General features: G+C 42.0%; 1 protein-coding gene across 2 annotated transcripts in view; it reads right to left on the reverse strand.

The window, feature by feature from the left end:
- The window catches only part of LOC139541967 (conserved oligomeric Golgi complex subunit 7-like), a 30,130-nt gene that overhangs the window by 1,752 nt on the left and 6,764 nt on the right, over positions 1-21,614 (reverse strand). Inside the window, exons 4-17 of one of the 2 annotated variants that reach the window (XM_071346906.1) lie at positions 20,957-21,073; positions 19,699-19,867; positions 19,371-19,453; positions 18,346-18,468; positions 17,809-18,007; positions 17,143-17,270; positions 16,068-16,222; positions 10,992-11,108; positions 10,726-10,791; positions 10,332-10,518; positions 9,947-10,087; positions 5,290-5,373; positions 2,923-3,037; positions 1,828-1,971 (exon numbers count right to left, since the gene is read on the reverse strand). In XM_071346906.1, the coding sequence (XP_071203007.1) occupies positions 1,828-1,971; positions 2,923-3,037; positions 5,290-5,373; positions 9,947-10,087; positions 10,332-10,518; positions 10,726-10,791; positions 10,992-11,108; positions 16,068-16,222; positions 17,143-17,270; positions 17,809-18,007; positions 18,346-18,468; positions 19,371-19,453; positions 19,699-19,867; positions 20,957-21,073 (1,828 nt within the window). Of the gene's footprint in view, positions 1-1,827; positions 1,972-2,370; positions 2,512-2,922; positions 3,038-5,289; positions 5,374-9,946; positions 10,088-10,331; positions 10,519-10,725; positions 10,792-10,991; positions 11,109-16,067; positions 16,223-17,142; positions 17,271-17,808; positions 18,008-18,345; positions 18,469-19,370; positions 19,454-19,698; positions 19,868-20,956; positions 21,074-21,614 lie in introns of those variants that run through there. The other variant, XM_071346907.1, reaches the window with a different exon arrangement.

Here is a 21,614-nt window from a genome sequence, read left to right on the forward strand (position 1 = left end):
CTTCCTCACCAGCAACTGAGTTAGGAAGGATGCCTGTATCTTTGTAGTGACTGAGTGTATTGATACCCAATCGAAAGTGTAATTAATATGCTCAAAGGGATATTCAATGTCTGTTTGTTGTACCCTAGGTGCCCTTCTTTGCGAAGCATTGGAAAACCTCCCTGGTCTTTGGGGTTGAATCTGTGTTTGAAATTCTCTGGATGACTGAGGAACCTTACATACCTTGTGTGGGGTACAGAATAAAATTATGTTAAACACTATGATCGCACAAAAAAATGAGTCCATACAACTTATTATGTGACTTGTTAAAAAGATCGGACCCTTTTTTTGCATTTTCGGCTAAAATGACATGCCCAAATCTAACTGCCTGTAGCTCAGGACCTGAGGCAAAGGACATGCATATTCTTGATACCATTTGAAAGAAAACACTTTGAAGTTTGTGGAAATGCGAAATTAATGTACATTAGGTAAAAGATAATACAAAGAAAAAAACATGTTTTTTTTGTTTTACTTTATCTTATATGACTTAGGAATCTAGGTGCAATTTATATTTTGGCCACAAGATGGCAGCAGTGCATGTGCAAAGTTTTAGACTGATCAATGAACCATTGCATTTATGTTCAAAATGTATCAAGACTGCCCAAATGTGCCTAAAGGTTTATTAATACATTTTCAAGTTCATTACTGTGCAATCTCCTCAAACTACAGCATGGTATTCCTTCACTACAATAGCTACTGTAAATTGGACAGCGCAGTTAGATTAACAATAATAATTTAAGCTTTCGGCCAATATCAGATATGTCTATGTCCTGGGAAATGTTCTTGTTACTTACAACCTCACACACCGATCTCAAGCACATTTTTACTCCTGAACTTATTTAGGGCACATTTTTACTCCTAAACTTATTTAGGTTTGCCATAACAAAGGGGTTGAATTTTTATTGATTCAAAACATTTCAGATTGTAATTTAATTAATTAATTTGTAGATATGTCCCAAAACATAATTCCACTGACATTATGGGGCATTGTGTGTAGGCCAGTGACAAACAAAATCTCAATTTAATCTATTTTAAAATTCAGGCTGTAAAAAGTAAAGGTGTGACTACTTTGAAGGCACTGTATATTATTACCTATTAATTACTACATTATTACTATATAATTACCAGTTCATCTCTTGTGGAGACGTAACATAAATGGTATCGTAGCATCTGTCAACAGATGATTGTGGGATGTGACGACAACGAGGAACAGTTTGCAGATTTGTTTTCCGGTGCTCGCATCTTTTCGAATTTCTGAAAGGGAGGGGAACATCCTATAGACTTGAAGGGGGGTGGAGAGACTTCACAAGTCACGTCCGTACCTTTCTCTAACATCTCCCCCCTGAACTTAATCGAGCATATGATGCACTTACGCAACATTTCAGTTGTGAGTTTCCGAGATTACAAATAGATGTAGAGTGTACCTGCAAAGCTTAATGATAAACTTATTGATGCTTTGGCAAGTAGGCAAGTGGAATACTTATACTTGATGATGCTCTATTACTAGCAACATCAGTGTAGTTACAAATAACTTCATACTTACAACCAATGTGTGTATAAGTATTTATTGCTTCTTGGTTTACGTTAAATCGTCTGAAAATGTTATGACTCTGTAGATAAAAACCCACAGTAGAATTAGATTTTTTCTAAACAACCAACTCCAGATGATCAAACGGCACACAAGAAGCAATGACATACTTATAAACATGTTTGCTCCATGTACAACATAGTTCCCTAGTTCTAGAACTATCAAGCACATTTTGTAGGTAAGTGATGGTGATCAGTTACCAATGTCGGTGGCCAGCTGTTTGGTAGAGTGGGCCGTGAGCTCTGGGATGAGCAGGATGGCGTCACAGTACGTCTGCATCGTCGCCCTGGCGATAGAGCCCAGCCAGTAGTCTGCCGTGTTGTCCAGCTCCGGAAGGTCATCACCTCAAATCAAATGTTATTTGTCACATGAGCCGAATACAACAGGTTTACAGTGAAATGCTTACTGGAGGATCAAGTTTTGAAATCAGTGGAATTTGAGTATGATAGCTAAAGAGATTGAGAAAACACCTGTCTCCGGATTATATCTTCAAACTAAGAGAAACCGTGGTATGGCATTCCTGACAGGGAGACACGTCCATCATGCATGATGATGTATACAGGTAAGATAGCTAGCTACAGATGTTACACATTTCTATTTTGACAGAAAGTGGTTTCATTTCAAGCTAAAGTGTACTGTTAGCTAGCTAGCTAACGTTAGCTGGCTGGCTCCCTAGCTGACGTTATTATTCGTATCCCAGAGCCGTTTGCTTTCTGGTTAGAGCCTAATGTTAGCTAGCTAACATTGAACCTGGTTGGTCAGCTCCCAGCAGTGTGGCATCGTTGCCACTGTGTTCATTGTTGTTTCAATAGCTAACGTTAGCTGGCTGGCTCGTTATGTGACGTGTACAGCACCCGTTGAATATGGCCGGTGTCAGTAAACGTCTGCAAAAAAGCATAATGAAATTGTTGCCAGCAGAGCTGGTTAGCATGTTTTCATGTTATCCATAGGTAAACAAATAAATCGGCCAGAGCGTCAACTGTGCGCTCTGAACGCTCCAAGAGCGAAACGAGATGGGTGGGGCTAAAGCTTAAGAGGGTGTGAACGATGATGAATGGGTGTAGATAAAGAAGAGCTCTTCACTAGATACCAAAACATTCAAAAGGCCATTTTCTCAAAAGTGAGTTTACAAGTTGATCAACTTTCAAAGCAGTTACTTTCCCATTGTTCCTCAAATGCAGTGTATGATACACAATTTTGTTGCTCTGAGCCTCTACTTTTATCCAATGTAGAAAACACAATTTCAAAGACAGATGGAGGGAGAGACAGAAAGAGAGAGGGGGAGAGACAGTCACCTTGCTCAGGAGGGAAGGGCAGTTTGCCTGCATGCAGAGCCAATTCCAGTGCCGGGTCCTCTTGCGTCACAAAGGGCTCCAAGTGGAGCGGCAAAGACATGATGTACTGTCCTATCTGTCAGGGAGAAACACAGGCAGTTAGCCACCTTAACACACTCATGTCTGCTAGCCTGAACATTCATGGTACTATAGTAACACTAACTGTGAACATTTCCAATAGAAAACCCCACTATTGTTTTCTAAAGACAGGCTATGTATTACATAATACTGTCGTGACATGACGATCATTAATCTGATTACTTATTTATTGTATCAACTATGTTTAATTGTTACTCGATTAAATTAATCATTTAACAATTAACTCATTAGGAATTTGGGGCAACACGGGAAAAGTTGTTTAACGAGTTACTATCTCCCGACTTAGACTAAAGATGTATAGATATCTCTTACATCAATAACAGTCACTTATTAATCATTATTACCTCAGTCTCATTCTGAACATCGCATATCCTTGGATCTGCAAGAACACTAGCCCTTCTGAATATCCAGTACTTGATTTAATAATGTATTTACTAACTAACAACACAGAATACACATTTTATTTTTATTTTTTATTTTACTTTACCGTTATTTTACCAGGTAAGTTGACTGAGAACACGTTCTCATTTGCAGCAACGACCTGGGGAATAGTTACAGGGGAGAGGAGGGGGATGAATGAGCCAATTGTAAACTGGGGATTATTAGGTGACCGTGATGGTTGAGGGCCAGATTGGGAATTTAGCCAGGACACCGGGGTTAACACCCCTACTCTTACAATAAGTGCCATGGGATCTTTAATGACCTCAGAGAGTCAGGACACCCGTTTAACGTCCCATCCGAAAGACGGCACCCTACACAGACATGAGATAAAAGTCCCTAGTGGACTGACAAGATATGACGGCTTGTTACACATATGGAGAGGGAGGGGTACAACACTTGGATACATTTGGAAGCTACACTCACAGAAATATTAATACTTAGCACCCTAACCACCGCTCATTCGGATTAGAAATGCTATATTACACATAGCTGTCCCTGATCGCCATCTATCCATTGAAACCAATCGATCCGTCTATGGGTAGTGGCTATATGTAAGGCTATGGTGGTCCATCAGAGGTCACAATGTCCATCTTTGTAGAGCTTCTCTGGTAGTGGAGTGCTTGTTAGACAGATACTTCAGATGTACCAATGGTCTGTGGGGATTCTCCTTCCCAACTTGTGTCTTTAGTCAAAGTTCTTGGAGTACTTTTACATGCACAGCTGCAGACTGAATGTTTCTGGTCTCCTAGGTGAGGTTATCTTCTCTTCTAGTGTTGAAGTTGAGAGCTCCAGATTCTCACCATTTCAACGTGTAGACTAACGTCTCACGTCTTTTGGTATCAATGGTTGATTATTCAGGGTACAGCACCCGACCACTTTACACGCCAGTAGTAACCCTACAATGTACGGGTCTCACCATTTTCAGCCGTGTAGCCACCGCTCCACGCTGTCTGGTCTTGTAGTTTTAACCATTAGTAACGTTCAGCTCACGCTGTCCGTCAGGCTGATCTCAAGGTTGATTATTCAGGTTCAGGCTCCTGACCACTTTACATGTCAGCAGCAAACCGGCATATTTTGGTCTGCTATGTTAATTCTTAGTGAGTCCTTTTAAGCACTCTGGTCGGAAAGGCGGTTCCATCTCACTGACATGCTCTTCTGACCTCATTAGGGGCGTGGCTTAGTGTGCAAGGGACATGAAAACCATTATCTCATTAGAAGATTAAAATCACATTTCAATCTTTTCAGAAATAGTTTCAACGTTCTTCATTTTGTATTAAATAGTTTCATCGTTCTTCATTTTGTATTAACATCCTATTGGATGGAAACTTTACAGCTAGAATGTGTTTACTTCCTAAGTTACAGTATTTCCGTTATATAGTTTTTAATGACATCACAAAATGAGAAGCAACATGACAGGATTATTCTTTAAATCCCCACAGACCATTCCTATCTTATGAATATTGTTCCAAAGTTCATTCTCTTGGAGGCAAAAGTCTCTGGAACAAAGAGATTTTTGCCTTCCCATACTAGAGAGCCAGAGGGAGAGTTTGTGCCAACTATTTATGACCGGCTATTAAGTCATAAAACCCGGCCCAACTCCCCCCCTCTCCTATCCTGTGGGAGAGGGGGGAGGGGGGTCTAGCTATCTGTCAGCCATGTGCAAGGCTGATCTGGCACCTGTGATCCTCATCAAGGCGAGAGAGTCATGACAATACATATAAAAAATTATATTCTACTTTAAACTTGAATTAGCCTGTAGATGTTGAGCCCATAGCAGGAAAAACTTACATTGGTGATGTACTCCTGTGGGGACAAGCTGAAGGTAGGCAGGTCTTCAGCATAGCTCTCTCCAAAACCTCCTGCATCTCGACTCTGATAACAGCCATGGTACAAGATGGAACATACAGTGGCAAGAAAAAGTATGTGAACCCTTTGGAATTAGTTCTGCATAAATTTGATCTGATCTTCATTAAGTCACAACAATAGACAAACAGTGTGCTTAAACTAATAACACACAAATTATTGTATTTTCTTGTCTGTATTGAATACATAATTTAAACATTCCCTTTAGGTTGGAAAAAGTATGTGAACCCCTAGGAAAATTATTTCTCCAAAAGCTATGAGACGAGATTGGAGATGTTGGTTAGAACTGCCCTGCCCCATAAAAAAAACACTCACAAAATTTGAGTTTGCTATTCACAAGAAGCATTGACTGATGTGAACGCCCCGCCTCGAACAAAAGATATCTCAGAAGACCTAAGATTAAGAATTGTTGCCTTGCATGAAGCTGGAAAGGGTAACTAAAATATCTCTAAAAGTCAGTTCACGGTAGGAAAAATTGTCTATAAATGGAGAAAGTTCAGCACTGTTGCTACTCTCCCTAGGAGTGGCTGTCCTGCAAAGATGACTGCAAGAGCACAGCGCAGAATGTTCAATGAGGTTAATAAGAATCCTAGAGTGTCAGCTAAAGACTTACATAACTCTGGAAGATGCTAACATCTCGAATCTACAATATGTAAACACTGAACAAGAATGGTGTTCATGGGAGGACACCATGGACAAAGCCACTGCTGTCCAAACAAAGGAGCACCTGGATGTTACACAGCGCTACTGGCAAAATATTCTGTGGACAGATGAACCAACAGTTGTGGAGTTTGGAAGGAACACACAACACTGTGTGGAGGAAAAAAAGGCACAGCACACCAACATCAAAACCTCATCCCGGTAGCCTAGTGGTTAGAATGTTGGACTAGTAACCGGATGGTTGCAAGATCGAATCCCCGAGCTGACAAGGTAAAAATCTGTCGTTCTGCCCCTGAACAAGGCAGTTGGCCTAGGAACAGTGGGTTGTCATTGAAAATAAGAATTTGTTCTTAAGTGACTTGCCTAGTTAACTTCTTATGGCTGAAGGGGCAGTATTGAGTAGCTTGGATGAAAGGTGCACAGAGGTGCCCAGAGTAAACGGCCTGCTCCAATGTCATAGTTGCTAATATATGCATATTATTATAGTATTGGATAGAAAACACTCTGATGTTTCTAAAACTGTTTGAATGATGTCTGTGAGTATAACAGAACTCATATGGCAGGCAAAAACCTGAGAAGTTCCACTTCCTGTTTGGATATTTTCTGGGGGTGCCAGATTTTCAACCAAGCTCTCATTGAAAATACAGAGAGATATGGATGGGTTTTCACTTCCTACGGCTTCCACTAGATGTCAACAGTCAATAGAACTTTGTCTGATGACTCCAATGTGAATTGGGGCCGAAGGAGACAGGAATGAGTAATCACTTCCATGAGGTGCCCACGCATTGAACTGGCGTGTTCACGTGAGAGTGAGCTCCGTTCCATCGGTCAATTGAAGTCGATGTAATTCTCCGGTTGGAACGTTATTCAAGATGTATGTTAACAACATTCTAAAGATTGATTCAGTACATCGTTTGACATGTTTCTACTGACTGTAACGGAACTTTTGGACATTTCGTCACGTTATAGTGGACGCGCTTTGAGACTTTGGTTAGGGAGTTTGGTAAACAATTCGAAAGTAGCTAATTGGACATAAATAACGGATATTATCGAACAAATCAAGCATTTATTGTGGACCTGGGATTCCTAGGACTGCATTCTGATGAAGTTCATCTAAGGTAAGGAAATATTTATCATGTATTTTCTGGTTTCTGTTGAGTCCAACATGGCGGCTAATTTGGCTATTATTCTGAGCTCCGTCTCAGATTATTGCATGGTTTATTTTTCCGTAAAGTTTTTTTGAAATCTGACACAGCGGTTGCATTAAGGAGAGGTATATCTATAATTCCATGTGTATAATTTGTATTATCATCTACATTTATGATGAGTATTTCTGTTGAAACGATGTGGCTATGCAAAATCACTTGATGTTTTTGCAACTAGTGAATCTAATGCGCCAATGTAAACTCAGATTTTTTTTATATAAATATGAACTTTATCAAACAAAACATGCATGTATTGTATAACATGAAGTCCTATGAGTGTCATCTGATGAAGATAATCAAAGGTTAGTGATTAATTTGATCTATATTTCTGGTTTTTGTGAAAGCTATCTTTCGCTGGAAAAATGTCTGTGCTTCTGTGGTTTTGTGGTGACCTAACAATCGTTTGTAGTGCTTTCGCTGAAAAGCCTATTTGAAATCGGACACTTTGGTGGAATTAACAACAAGATGACCTTTAAAATGATATAAGACACATGATTGTCTGAGGAATTTTAATTATGAGATTTCTGTTGTTTGAATTTGGCGCCCTGCACTGTCACTGGCTGCTGTCATATCGATCCCGGTGACGGGATTGCAGCCATAAGACGTTTTTTTAAACAAAGGTAAAATAAAAAATATAAAATAAAAATCCCACTGTAAACTATGGTGGAGGGAGCATCATGGTTTAGGCCTGCTCTGCTGCCTCATGGCCTGGACAGCTTGCTATCATCGATGGAAAAATGAATTCCCAAGTTTATCAAGACATTTAGCAGGAGAATGTAAGGCTATCTGTCTGACAATTGAAGCACAACAGAAGTTAGGTGATGCAACAGGTAAACAACCCAAAAGACAGAAGTAAATCAACAACAGAATGGCTTGAACAGAAGAAAATACACCTTCTGGAGTGGCCCAGTCAGTCCTGACCTCAACCCGATTGAGATGCTGTGGCATGACCTTGAGCGGTTCACACCAGACATCCCAAGAATATTGTGGAACTGAAACAGCTTTGTAAAGAGGAATGGTCCACACGGTGTGTTCAGTAAAGGCATGCAAAATTCTAATTGTTTGTGTGTTATTAGTTTAAGAAAATTGTGTTTGTCTATTGTTGTGACTTAGATGAAGATCAGATAAAATGTTATGACCAATTTATGCAGAAATCCAGGTAATTCTAAAGGGTTCACATACTTTTTCTTTCCACTGTATAAGCCACACATTTACATACAGAAACAAGACTCACTCTGACTGCACACACACTAGTACACGCTACAGAATGACCGATAATCGTCCGAGCCGATACTAGCTTTGCCGATAGTCCCTCTACATAGCAAAGCTGCTGCTATGCTAGCCACCACTCACTGCTTGAGCCACAAGCACTGCACAATGCCAAGGAATGTCTAGCTGGGAAAATCAGCAGCCGCAAGCTAGCTCATTCTCCAACAGAAAGGTGCAGTATTGAGAAATGGATGAATTGACAGTGACCAAAATCAAACTCCTGTTGCAAATATTAGTTTAGTTATTTCACTAATAATAAGGCTTGTGTCGATGTGCCCAGAAATGCCTGCAATAAGCAAGCTAGCTATACTACATTACCAAAAACTATGTGGACACCTGCTGGTTGAACATCTCATTCCAAAATCATGGGCATTAACAACAAGTTAAGCTTTATTTTGATGTATTGCACTTGTGATTTCATGAAAGTTTAATATTTATAGTAATTTAATTTGAATTTGGCGCTCTGCCATTTCACCGGATGTTGGCTAGGTGGGACGCTACCGTCCCACGTATCCATAAGAAGTTTTTAAGGCAGTAAATAGGCCATGGTGACGACGTAATTACAATATAGCAATTAAACACTGGAATGGGAGATGAGCCGAAGATGAATGTGCAAGTAGAGATACTGGGGTGCAAAGGAGCAAGATAAATAAATACAGCATGGGGAAGAGGTAGATAGATGGGCTGTTTACAGATGGGCTATGTACAGGTGCAGTGATCTGTGAGCTGCTCAGATAGGTGATGCTTAAAGTGAGTGAGGGAAATATAAGTCTCCAGCTTCAGTGATTTTTGCAGTTCGTTCCAGTCATTGGCAGCAGAGAACTGGAAGGAAAGGCGACCAAAGGAGGAATTGGCTTTGGGGGTGACCAGTGAGATATACCTGCTGTAGCGCGTGCTATGAGTGGGTGCTGCTGTGGTGACCAGTGAGCTGAGATAAGGTGGGGCAGATATTACTTGTAGTTGGCCACCAGGTTTGCACACATGTCAGGAGGGATTTTGTCATGCATGACATGCTGGAGTGATCAGTAGGCTAATATAAGCCCCAAGTGGAAGGCAAACACATTGTTTGTCATCTGTAGCACCATAGACTTCACTGATCAGCCAAAACAAGCTCAATAACTCAATGCATGCACAACCTTCTATTGAATATGCATTCACCTGTATTGTGAATAGGCCTACGCAATCTTAATTTACCTAGTTGATAAAGAGATTTACCATTCAAATACAATTACTACCATTATATTGTTATGTAGTTAGATTGGTAAAAACAGTCACATTTATAGTTTGATGAAAAAATGTATGCATTAATGCATCTCATGGAAATTTTGTCCAACATATTTTCAAATGTAATGATAATGAATATCGGCCATCGGCCTCCTTGACGCCCAAAAATTGGCATCGGCCCTAAAAAAAAAACACTGGTCTTTCTCTAATAAACACACACTCACCTCCATTGTGGAGACCAGGCAGAGTTGATGTTTGATCTGCAGGAAGACAGAGTCGAAAGCCAGCTGATTGGCCTGCTGGTTGAGACGGGTCAGAGCCACTCGGGGCTCAGCCAGAAGACTGGAGTTACCTGTCCCCTTCTCCTACAAAGCAATGGCAACTTGAACATGCCAGACCTCACAACAGACCTAACTCCCTAAAAATATACTCACGCTTAAATTGCATTACAAGGCTTTAATGAAGCAAAAAGGACAAAGTCATTAATCTCAAGACTATATTTTCTCCCTGATTGTACCCATTCTAAAAAACTAAAACGCAGACACAAATTAAAGTTAACAGTGCCAAGTCATCTCCATTTTCCATCAGCATCACCATCACCATCCATACCTTGAGGGAGTAGAGGACCTCCATCAGGCTGTTGTACTCTGCCATGTTGCCCCTCTGCAGGTAGTTGTACTCCTGCCAGGGGTTCCTGCCGCTGGTCTTCCTCTCCGTGGAGCTGGCCTCCTGGATGCCCGCCAGGCTCAGAGGGCTGTACGACTCAGACAGGTACTTCCCTGCCGTGGCCAGGATCCTATAGGATCATAAGGTACGGTGTGTTGAGACCCATGCACTATATAATGCACATTTAAATAAAATGTACTTTAGTAAACTTCACCTATAGGACATGGCAAGAGAATGGGGGAAGTAAGAATGGATATCAGTCAGGGAGTCGGGTAGCTACGGAGTAGGGGCTGGGGGTTGATTTGGAACTCAGCAATTGTGATGATGTTGGTCTTACTTGTTTGACAGCTGCTGCTCATAGGCACCACACTGTCTCAGCAACTCCCCACAGGTGGCAATGATTCTGCATCGCAGAGGAAACATGGGGAATCAAAAAATGCACAGCTATATCCTTTTCAAACTACTGAGCCAAGCCCAGCCGAGCTGTACTGCACTGGCCTGGTTACACATTAACCATGGTTGTTGGAACCGTCCTGAAATTACAATGGGCAAAGGAAAATATCAGAGTCAGCAGAGTTTGGTTTCGGTTTGCACAAAACCCACCTGACAGAGTTCTGGAAGGCGGTCCAATCCTCTTGGAACACAGCAGCACTGGGCGTGTCCTCCAACCTGCATTTCTTCCTGATTGACTGCAGAGTGGTGGAGAAGTCTGACACATACCTATGGAAAATATGACCAAGACACATAGGTGAGGGCAATGGGCAAAAGTCAACAGTAATATTCACATTTACTGTGTATTATATACAATGGGGTGCGAAATTATTAACACCGTTGATAAAGACGAGCAATAATGACTGAATAAAATAAATAATTTGAATGAGTTATTGTATGCAAATTTTGGGGGGGGGGAAATTATATTATTTTATACTAATACAATTGATCACCTTTACTCCACACACAGAAACGCATACAATGCGCTCCCTCGCCCTCCCTTTGACCATAACTCTATCCTCCTGATTCCTGCTGACAAGCAAAAACTCAAAACAGGAAGTACTAGTGTAAGGGAAATTTTAATGTTTGTGCTTTTCTTAAACTCATTGCTGTGTTCTATTCATGTGCTGTTCTATAAAACATTTTCTGTGTTCATGCAAGTGGTTGACTGAACAAATCCTCCTCTTATCAGTAGCTGCAATTTGGCAGTATGCCCACACCTTGTTTTGAGAACAAACTAAATATATCTCAGTCTCAGCTTAGAGAGGAGAAACCTCGTGAGGTGTTGGTCTGTCACATGTTATGAAACAGTATTGGTCGGTCACATGAATGAAACAAAATGGTAATGATGAATTAATTATGCTAAATCATGGAAATATAACTTGTCTGTGTATAGCCGTATATAAGACAACTGCTGGGTCTGCCCAGGGAGAGCTCCTGATTGACATTGGTACTATGGTGCATTGAGTTGGTTGGAACCTCTCCAGCTCGCTGACAATAAACAATGATTCCTTTAAGATTTACTGAGTGTCCCTGTGTAAGAATTTCCATGACAATTTGGCGTCAACGAACAGCATGATTGATTCTGCCTGCGGAGCTTTCCAGTGAGGGTCTGCGAGGAAAACCGGTGGCGCATTTTATGAAGCGTGAGGGAAATTCCCATCTGACCAAAAGAGGACGAGGACCCACCCAGACCAGACCCTTAAATGTGAGCTGCCCAGGAGGAGACACATCATCCGTGAACAATTGAGGGACGGCAACTGATTTCAGTAAATCAATTTAAATGAATATGTATAAAAATATATATTTTTATAAAAACACCAGCGCGCTGACAATAAACAATGATTCATTAAGATTGACTTTGAGTGTCCGTGTGTAAGAATTTCCACGACACGCTCAAAAAGGAAGTGGTCCAATGAAGCGGATGCTAAGCTACCGGACTGTTTCGCTAGCACATACTGGAATATGTTCCAGGATTAATCCGATAACATACACTACATGGCCATGCAATCTCCATAGACAAACCATTTCAGTAGAATATTCTTACTGAAGAGTTCAGTGACATTCAACGTGGTACCGCCATAGGATGCCACCTTTCCAACAAGTCAGTTTGTCAGTTTGTTTGACCCTCGTATTATTTATCTTGAATTGTTTTGCACCGACTCGCTTGCACTGGCTCTATGCACACCCACACCCACTAGGCCTACCTTCAAACTCAGTGCCTCTTTGCTTGACATCATGGGAAAATCAAAAGAAATCAGCCAAGACCTCAGAAGAAGAAAAAATTGTACACCTCCACAACTCTGGTTCATCCTTGGGAGCAACTTCCAAATGCCTGAAGGTACCACGTTCATCTGTACAAACAATAGTACGCAAGTATAAACACCATGAACGTACTTGTGTGTGAAAAGTGCAAATCAATCTCAGAACAGCAGCAAAAGACCTTGTGAAGATACTGGAGGAAACAGGTACAAAAGTAACTATATCCACAGTAAAACGAGTCCTATATCGACATAACCTGAAAGACCACTCAGCAAGGAAGAAGCCACTGCTCCAAATCCGGCATAAAAACGGCAGATTATGGTTTGCAACTGCACATGGGGACAAAGATAGTACTTTTTGGAGAAATGTCCTCTGGTCTGATGAAACAAAAATAGGACTGTTTGGCCATAATGACCATCATTATGTTTGAAGGAAAAAGGGGGATGCTTGCAAGCCGAAGAACACCATCCCAACTGTGAAGCACAGGGGTGGCAGCATCATGTTGTGGGGGTGCTTTGCTGCAGGAGGGACTGGTGAACCTCACAAAATAGATGGCATCATGAGGAGGAAATGATGTGGATATTTTGAAGCAACATCTCAAGACATCCGTCAGGAAGTTAAAGTTTGGTCGCAAATGGGTCTTCCAAATGGACAATGACCCCAAGCATACTTCCTAAATTGTGACAAAATGGCTTAAGGACAACAAAGTCAAGGTATTGGAGTGGCCATCACAAAGCCCTGACCTCAATCCCATAGAAAATTTGTGGGCAGAACTGAAAAAGCGTGTGCGAGCAAGGAGGCCTACAAACCTGACTCAGTTACACCAGCTCTGTCAGGAGGAATGGCCCAAAATCCACCCAACTTATTGTGGGAAGCTTGTGGAAGGCTACCCGAAACGTTTGACTCAAGTTAAACAATTTAGGCAATGCTACTAAATACAAATTGAGTGTATGTAAACTTCTGACCCACTAGGAATGTGATGAAAGAAATAAAAGATTCCCTTTATTATTATTCTGACATTTCAAATTCTTAAAATATAGTGGTGATCCTAACTGACCTAAGACAGGGAATTTTTACTAGGTTTAAATGTCAGGAATTGTGAAAAACCGATTTTAAATATATTTGGCTAAGGTGTATGTAAACTTCCGACTTCAACTGCACATACTGTATTACCTCAACTACCTCGATCCTCTGCACATTGACTTGGTACTGATACTTCTTCTAAATAGCCTCGTTATTGTTTTTATTTTGTTACCTTTAGCAAATATTGGACTTACTTTTTAACTCTGGACATTGGGAATTGGCTCATAAGTAAGCATTTCACTGTAAAATCTACACCTGTTGTATTCGGCACGTGACCAATAAAATTTGATTTGAGAGTATGGGTAAAATTATTAGACCAAAAGGTGAGGACAACAGTTCACCTGACAAGACTGAATCCAGACATTACACTGTTGATTTTATGTGAATTTTACATTTACTGTACTTTTCGCCGCATTTGTTGATAACAAATTCAGAAAATATCCTGGATATATTCAGTAACATGATAAGAACATTCCAGGAAAATAGGGCCGGAACGATATCAGTATCGCGATACTCGTTAGTATCGTGGCAAGGAAACAAAACATGAAGCAGATTTAAGTTCTTTAGGAAACAGCCCTACTGTTGGACACTAACATCATTATGTTGTCATCCAGAGTCACATTTATTTATTTTCAAAGCTATAGCATACAATATTTTACATACAGCAGGTTTTTAAAGGACCAAAGAGTTTGGCCTGATTTGTGTTTTCATTTTTGTCATAAAAACATTTCAAGGATGGTATGAAGGTATGAAAATTTGGATACCCCAACCCTATACAGACACACACGGTCAGATGACGAGCAGTTGCCATTGAAAGGCGGTGATGCAACCGGTCAGGATGCTCTCAATGGTGCAGCTGAAGAACTTTATGAGAATCTGGGGACCCATGCCAAATCTTTTCAGTCTCCTGAGGAGGAAAAGGTGTTGTCGTGCCTCTTCACGACTGTCTTGGTGTTTGGACCATGATAGTTTGTTGGTGATGTGGACACCAAGGAACTTGAAACTCTCGACCCGCTCCACTACAGCCCTGACGATGTTAATGGGGGCCTGTCTGGCCCGCCTTTTCCTGTAGTCCACGATCATCTCCTTTGTCTTTGCTCATGTTGAGGGAGAGGTTGTTGTCCTGGCACCACACTGCCAGGTCTCTGACCTCCTCCCTATAGGCTGTCTTATCATTGTCGGTTATCAGGCCTACCACTTGTGTCATCAGCAAACAATGATGTGTTGGAGTCGTGCTTGGCCACACAGTCGTGGGTGAACAGGGAGTAGAGGAAGGGACTGAGCACGCACCCATGAGGAGCCCCCGTGTTGAGGATCAGCGTGGCGGATGTGCTGTTACCAATCCTTACCACCTGGGGGCGGCCCGTCAGGAAGTCCAGGATCTAGTTGCGGAGGGAGGTGTTTAGTCCCAGGAACCTTAGCTTATTGATGAGCTTTGAGGGCACTATGGTGTTGAAAGCTCAGCATTCTCACAAAAATGTTATTTTTGTCCAGGTGGGAAAGGGGAGTGTGGAGATTGAGATTGCGTCATCTGTGGATCTGTTGGGGCGATACGCGAATTGGAATGGGTCTAGGGTTTCCAGGATGATGGTGTTAATGTGAGCCATGACCAGCCTTTCAAAGCACTTCATGGCTACGGACGTGAGTGCTACCGGTCTGTAGTCATTTAGGCAGGTTACCTTTGCATTCTTGGGCACAGGGACTAAGGTGGTCTGCTTGAAACATGCGGGTATTACAGATTTGATCAGGGAGAGGTGCATTTTTAAGCTCTCCTACCTGTGCCATTGAGGAAAAACAGCAAGCACACTTGTAGGTATTTTGTTTTGAACACAACCCTGCATCCCCCGCCATCACACACTTACTGTTGTTCTTTACGCAATCCAGAAAATCACAATCTGGGTCAGGTGGGCATGATTTGAAAGGTTATTACACTGCCAACGTAACTAGCTAAGTTATAAAATACAATCTGACAGTGTTGGGCTTTGACAAGGCAATTCATACAGCGCTGTGCTGTGCAGAGCATGTCTGACGTCATGTATAGCATGAAACTGTACAGACACTGCTTGAAAATTTAGACATTTTCAACTCATGTGTATGAGTGTAAAGGGTAAAACAAAATGTATTTGACTGAGCAATTGTATTCGTATAAAATAATTTCTGAATTTTTTAAAAAGCATACAACATAGCTCAGTAATTAAATGATGTTGGTTATACAGTCATTATTACTCATCTTTATCAAGGGTGTCAATAACTCGGACCCCACTGTAAGTGTTTGTACTTTGTAGCCGTGTACTGTGTAGTGTAATTAAGTGTGTGCAAGTATGAACTGAAGTGTATAATTACTTGGTGAAGAGGGCTTTGAGGGCCTTGAGGAGGCCACACACGGCCAGGCCGTCGGTCAATTTGACACAGCGGTCCACAGCAACACTGGCCAGGCCAAACAGCTTCCCCACTGAGTGACTCAGCTCCTCCACACAGTCTATCACCTCCCCACGCTCCTGATAGAGGGAGGGTGATAAGGAGAAAGAGGTAGAGGGAGAGGGAGGAGAGAAAGTGTAATGAAGAGAGAAGGAAAGAGGTACACAGTCAATGGTCACATGGTCCTTTCCACCTGCCTACCCCAGGTATGACACTAAAATATGAAATTACCATTGTATCAGGGTTGGGGTGTGTGTGTGTGTGTCTGTATAGGGTTGGGCGTTATCCAGATTTTCATACCACCCTTGTGTCATACCGGGGTATATGGTATTACCAGCACTGCACACAAAAAAAGCCTAATTAACGTTATCAGAATGCAAACAAAGCACTAACAAGTACATGCATCACCGCCTGGTATGGCGACTGCTCTGCATACAACCGTAAGGCACTACAGAAGGTAGTGCGTATAGCCCAATACATCACTGGGACCAAGCTTCCTGCCATCCAGGACCTATATACTAGGCTGTGTCAGAGGAAGGCCCTAAAAATTGTCAAAGACTCCAGTCAAACAACTCATAGACTGTTCTCTCACGGCAAGCTGTAACGGAGCGCCAAGTCTAGGTCCAAAAGGCTCCTTAAGAGCTTCTACCACCAAGCCATAAGAGTGCTGAACAATTATTTGCATTGACACACTCCCCCCCCCTTTGTTTTTACACTGCTGCTACTCGCCGTTTGATATCTATGCATAGTCACTTTACCCCTACCTACTTGTACAAATTACCTTCACTAACCTGTACCCCTGCACATTGACTCAGTACCGGTACCCCCTGTATATAGCCTCATTATTATGTTTAAAATATATATATAATAATTACTTTCGTTTAAATTGTTTTGAGCATACAATATATCTCAGTAATTGTATTATTTATTTTATAGTCTTTTTTGCTCATCTTTATCAAGGGTGCCAATCATTTCGGACCTGACTGTACGTGTGTCTCACCAGGGGCATGGCGCTGATCTGGATGAGGAGGTGGGACTTCTCCAGGTCGCCATACTGCATCTGGTAGGGTTTGTAGGGGTCGTACAGGGAACTGACCAGCTCATTCACCTTCAGCAAGTTGTTCTCACCTGAGAGGTACAACCACAACGTAAGTCTACAGTACCTTGAGGTCTGAACAGTGAGCACTGAACTTCCCCCCCCCCCCAAAATCACCCATTTAACATCAATCCTAAGGAAAAGTTTGAATTACGTGGGTGGAGCTAAAGTCAGGATTCATCCTTATACATCATTAGTCATTATAAACATGTAATGAGCAGATATTTCAAATACTTGAGCTGCATTTACTTTAGCTTCCCTACTATAATTATGTTACCTATGGAATAGTCCCAAAAGTGCAAACGTCAAGCCAAATCAAGTGCACCTTAAATACTTGCAAGTATTTGACATGTATTTAACCCAGGTCTTTTATCAATACAATATTTAACATCTATATCATCACTCTCCCTGTTGACAACTGATTAAGGAGGAAAATAAGCTGTCTAGCTAAAAACCCAGCACTATTTCGCAACTCAGCATTGACTGACTTGTTGATGAATATGCACCGTCCCTGTTAAATAACAAATGATAGGCCTAAAACTACATAGGAGTAGTAGCAGGTGAACAGACCCAGGTGTGGCAGCATAGCTTGCTCCAGGCTCCTGCCGAAGGTGGCAGCGGTGTGGTGGAGCTCCAGCAAGGTGTCCATCCGCTGCTCCTGGGGGGCGAGCTCCATGGCCGTGCTCAGACACACAGGGATGGAGGGCACCATGGCCCCCAGGGTCTGGATCAGCAGCACCGTCACCACCTCGTACGGGTTCTTAAATACCTGGTGGGGGGGGGGGGTAGATGATACACAAGTCAACTGGGGACATGGGGTTAGGCTGTAGATTGCAAAATAAACATGGATATAGTGTATCCTTGACGCTCAGCAGACATGTTCGTTAAAGCAAAAGGCAAATGTGTGTTATTGTACAGCCTACCAGCGTAAATTATGCTATGAAAATGGTGTATAACTTATGGTATGAGTGTGTGAGGATACCTAGGGTGTGTGTTGCTGTACTTAGTGTGAGGATACTTAGCTGTGTGTTTTACAGTGAGACGAAGTGTGTGAAAGATGCCTAGGTGTGCGTGTTACGGTATGAGACAGCGTGTGTGTGAGTATACCTGGCTGCTCCACTGTAGCTGTGAGTGCCAGGTGGAGAGCAGGGTGTCGTAGAGTTCAGCCAGCTGCTGGTTCAGACTCAGCTCACTCTGAGACAGATCCTGCCACACACCCACCAGCTGACCCTGGAAACAAACACACACACTCCTACAGATCAACCCTGTAAGACCCTAGCAATTACAGTCCCTCCAGGATTACGCAATTCCGCGATCGTATAATTCATGCAAAAATCAAACAAACCATGCAAAATATTTTTTGATCTGACCTTGTACTGCATAAAAAGTCCAATCAAAAGAGAGTACGCAATTTCGACCACTGTTACCGCAGAAAACAGCCCAATCAAACCACTCTTCAAACTTTTTTTCCCCTGCCAGTGTGTGAATCTGATGGTTGATAACTGACAGATTACAACTGACAGGCAGAACAATGAACAGGAATCCATTTTATTTATCGAGAAAAAGTCACAGCTAAAGTGGGGGCAAATTGTTTTGCACTCCATGCAACGCTGTGTTGGAACACAAGAGAAAGTCATGCGAAGCATGTGAAAACTATGTCCGAACAGCCACCACAGCAGCGGCAGATCACCATGACTGAAGCCAAAACAGAGAAATCTGTGATAGTGATGGGTAGCTTGCGAATAACTCATTCTTTTTGAATGACCCGTTTTACTGACTCGAGAATCATTATTCCTTTTGTTTGAACTGCTGGCCGCAACGAAGGATCGATTGTTTTTACGCTCCTCCGGCTCAGCATAGCGGCTCCAGAACTGTCTATCATGTGTTCACGCAAGAAAATAGATCATGCTGCATGCAGGCAGCATAGAGACGGAGACTATTCGGCTTAAAATACTAGAACTGAGCACATACGACTTTTTAATTGCTTTATATGAAATGAACGATCAAAACAAAAATCTGTAAAGCCGCTGTAAAAGTGAGCATTTTTGGCCGCAGACATCACAACAACAAAAAAACATTGAGAAATCCTGGGGGGACGGATGAAACGAAACAGTGATAAATGCAATACATACCTTATGACACTTGTAGTAGTAGGCAAGAAGCTGTGGCATTCTGTCTATCTCTGTGAAGACTTTCACAAACAGCTTGGCTTGGTCTACAGGGAAGAAAAGCACGAAGAGGAGAAATAGGAGTTTAGAAATAATATAAATACTGGATTCGGGTTGAGGCAAACACTTAACTTCAACAGTATTCAGTCCACAGTTTAATCAGCAATTACTTAGGAGACCAATGTATATGAAAACCACCATAGACCGTGGCATGGTCTGAACCGGATGTCTAAACTAATGCGGATTCAATATTCAAACTCTCAATCCCATCCTTTACAAAACAGTATCTTACCGACAGACATGGAATTGAAGGTGGCTACTATCTGGGGGCTGGCCAGGGCCTCCAGCCTGTTCTTCAGAGCCTCCAGGTAGACACATTTCTCAGAGTAGTCTGGCGTATCCACCAGCATGGCTAGGCTGTTCTGCATGGCGGTGAGCTTAGAGGAGATCACTGTCAAATCCTAGGGAACAAGGGAGCGCTGGAGGTTTAGGTTAAAACAAAATGGAGGTTTGGTTGAAACAAAATGACTAAGCACACGCACAAGACTATACACAAAGTCTACAAAACATTAAGAACACCTTCCTGATATTGTGTCGGTCCCCACCTCCCCCCGCCCTCAGAACAGCCTCAATTCGTCGGGGCATGTACTCTACAAGGTATGGAAAGCGTTCCATAGGGATGCTGGCCCATGTTGACTACAATGCTTCCCACAGTTGTGTCAAGCTGGCTAGATGTCCTTTGGGTGGAGGACCATTCTTGATACACACGGGAAACTGTTGAGCGTGAAAAACCCAGCAGCATTGCAGTTCTTGACACAAACCGCTGTGCCTGGCATCTACTACCATATCCCGTTCAAAGGCAATTAAATATTCTGTCTTAGCCATTCACCATGTGAACAGCACACATACACAAGCCACGTCTCAATTGTCCCAAGGCTTAAAAATCCTTCTTTAACCCATATCCTCCGCTTCATCTACACTGATTGAAGTGGATTTAACAAGTAACATCAATAAGGGATCATAGCTTTTACCTGGATTCACCTGGTCAGTATATGTCAAGGAAAGAGCAGGTGTCCCTCACACACACACACTGACACAAAACCCAGATCCATTCACATGCGCACGCACATAACACACACGACAACACAAACACACATGCATACCGACACAAGTCCACACCCCTGTATTCGGTGCATGCGACAAATATCATTTTATTTTATTTCAAATTAAAATCAGTAGACCCTATGGCTTCCCATAAATGAGGGATCTCTACCCTGACTCTATACCACCGAACATAAATATGTAGTTCTGCCTTTTGAGGAGTTAGAATTTTGGGATCTCTCATACTATTAAAGAACACCAAAAAGGCAGGATGTGTAGTGCTCTTTGTAGAACAAGAATAATATTGTCATAAATAAAATGTGCCCAATTATTTTATTGTGCCCCCAAAAATTATAATTCTGAATCCTAAATGTATGAAATCTGTACAAAGAGTGAATCGCCAGTCACAGGATAGGAGAGCAAAGGTTTTAGAGGTAGTTTGACGCCACCTGTGTCTTGAAGGTCTCCTCAATGTCTGCACTGAGCGTGCTCCATTTGTCCGCTTCCTGTAGTGCATCGGCAGCCAGGTGCATGCGAGACTTGACCTGATCAAGCTCCACCAAGACCTGCAGCACAGAATCAAGAACAGTAAAACATACAATTCATATTTTGCACATTGTGAGCTTGTTATACTATTTGGATAGTATGATATCCTGTCCAGGTGCTAGATCGTAGAGTATTATGCGCCTGTGTATGTGGCCATGAACGGACTGTGCTGCATCTGTGTTATGGGTCTTTGCTTAGTACAAGTCACTTCACCCAGTCTGTCTGTGCATTTATAATATACAGTGGGAAGAAAAAGTATGTGAACCCTTTAGAATTACCTGCATTTCTGCATAAATTGGTCATAACATGTTCTCTGATCTTCATCCAAGTCACAACAATAGACAAACAGTCTGCTTAAACTAATAACACACAAACAATTATAATTTTGCATGTCTTTACTGAACACACCGTGTAAACATTCACAGTGCAGATTGGAAAAAGTATGCGAACCCTTGGATTTAATAACAGGTTGACCCTCCTTTGGCAGCAATAACCTCAACCAAACGTTTTCTGTAGTTGCGGATCAGAGCTGCACAACGGTAAGGAGGAATTTTGGACCAT

The sequence above is a fragment of the Salvelinus alpinus genome, chromosome 17 (assembly GCF_045679555.1).
Source record: "Salvelinus alpinus chromosome 17, SLU_Salpinus.1, whole genome shotgun sequence".
NCBI lineage: Eukaryota > Metazoa > Chordata > Actinopteri > Salmoniformes > Salmonidae > Salvelinus > Salvelinus alpinus.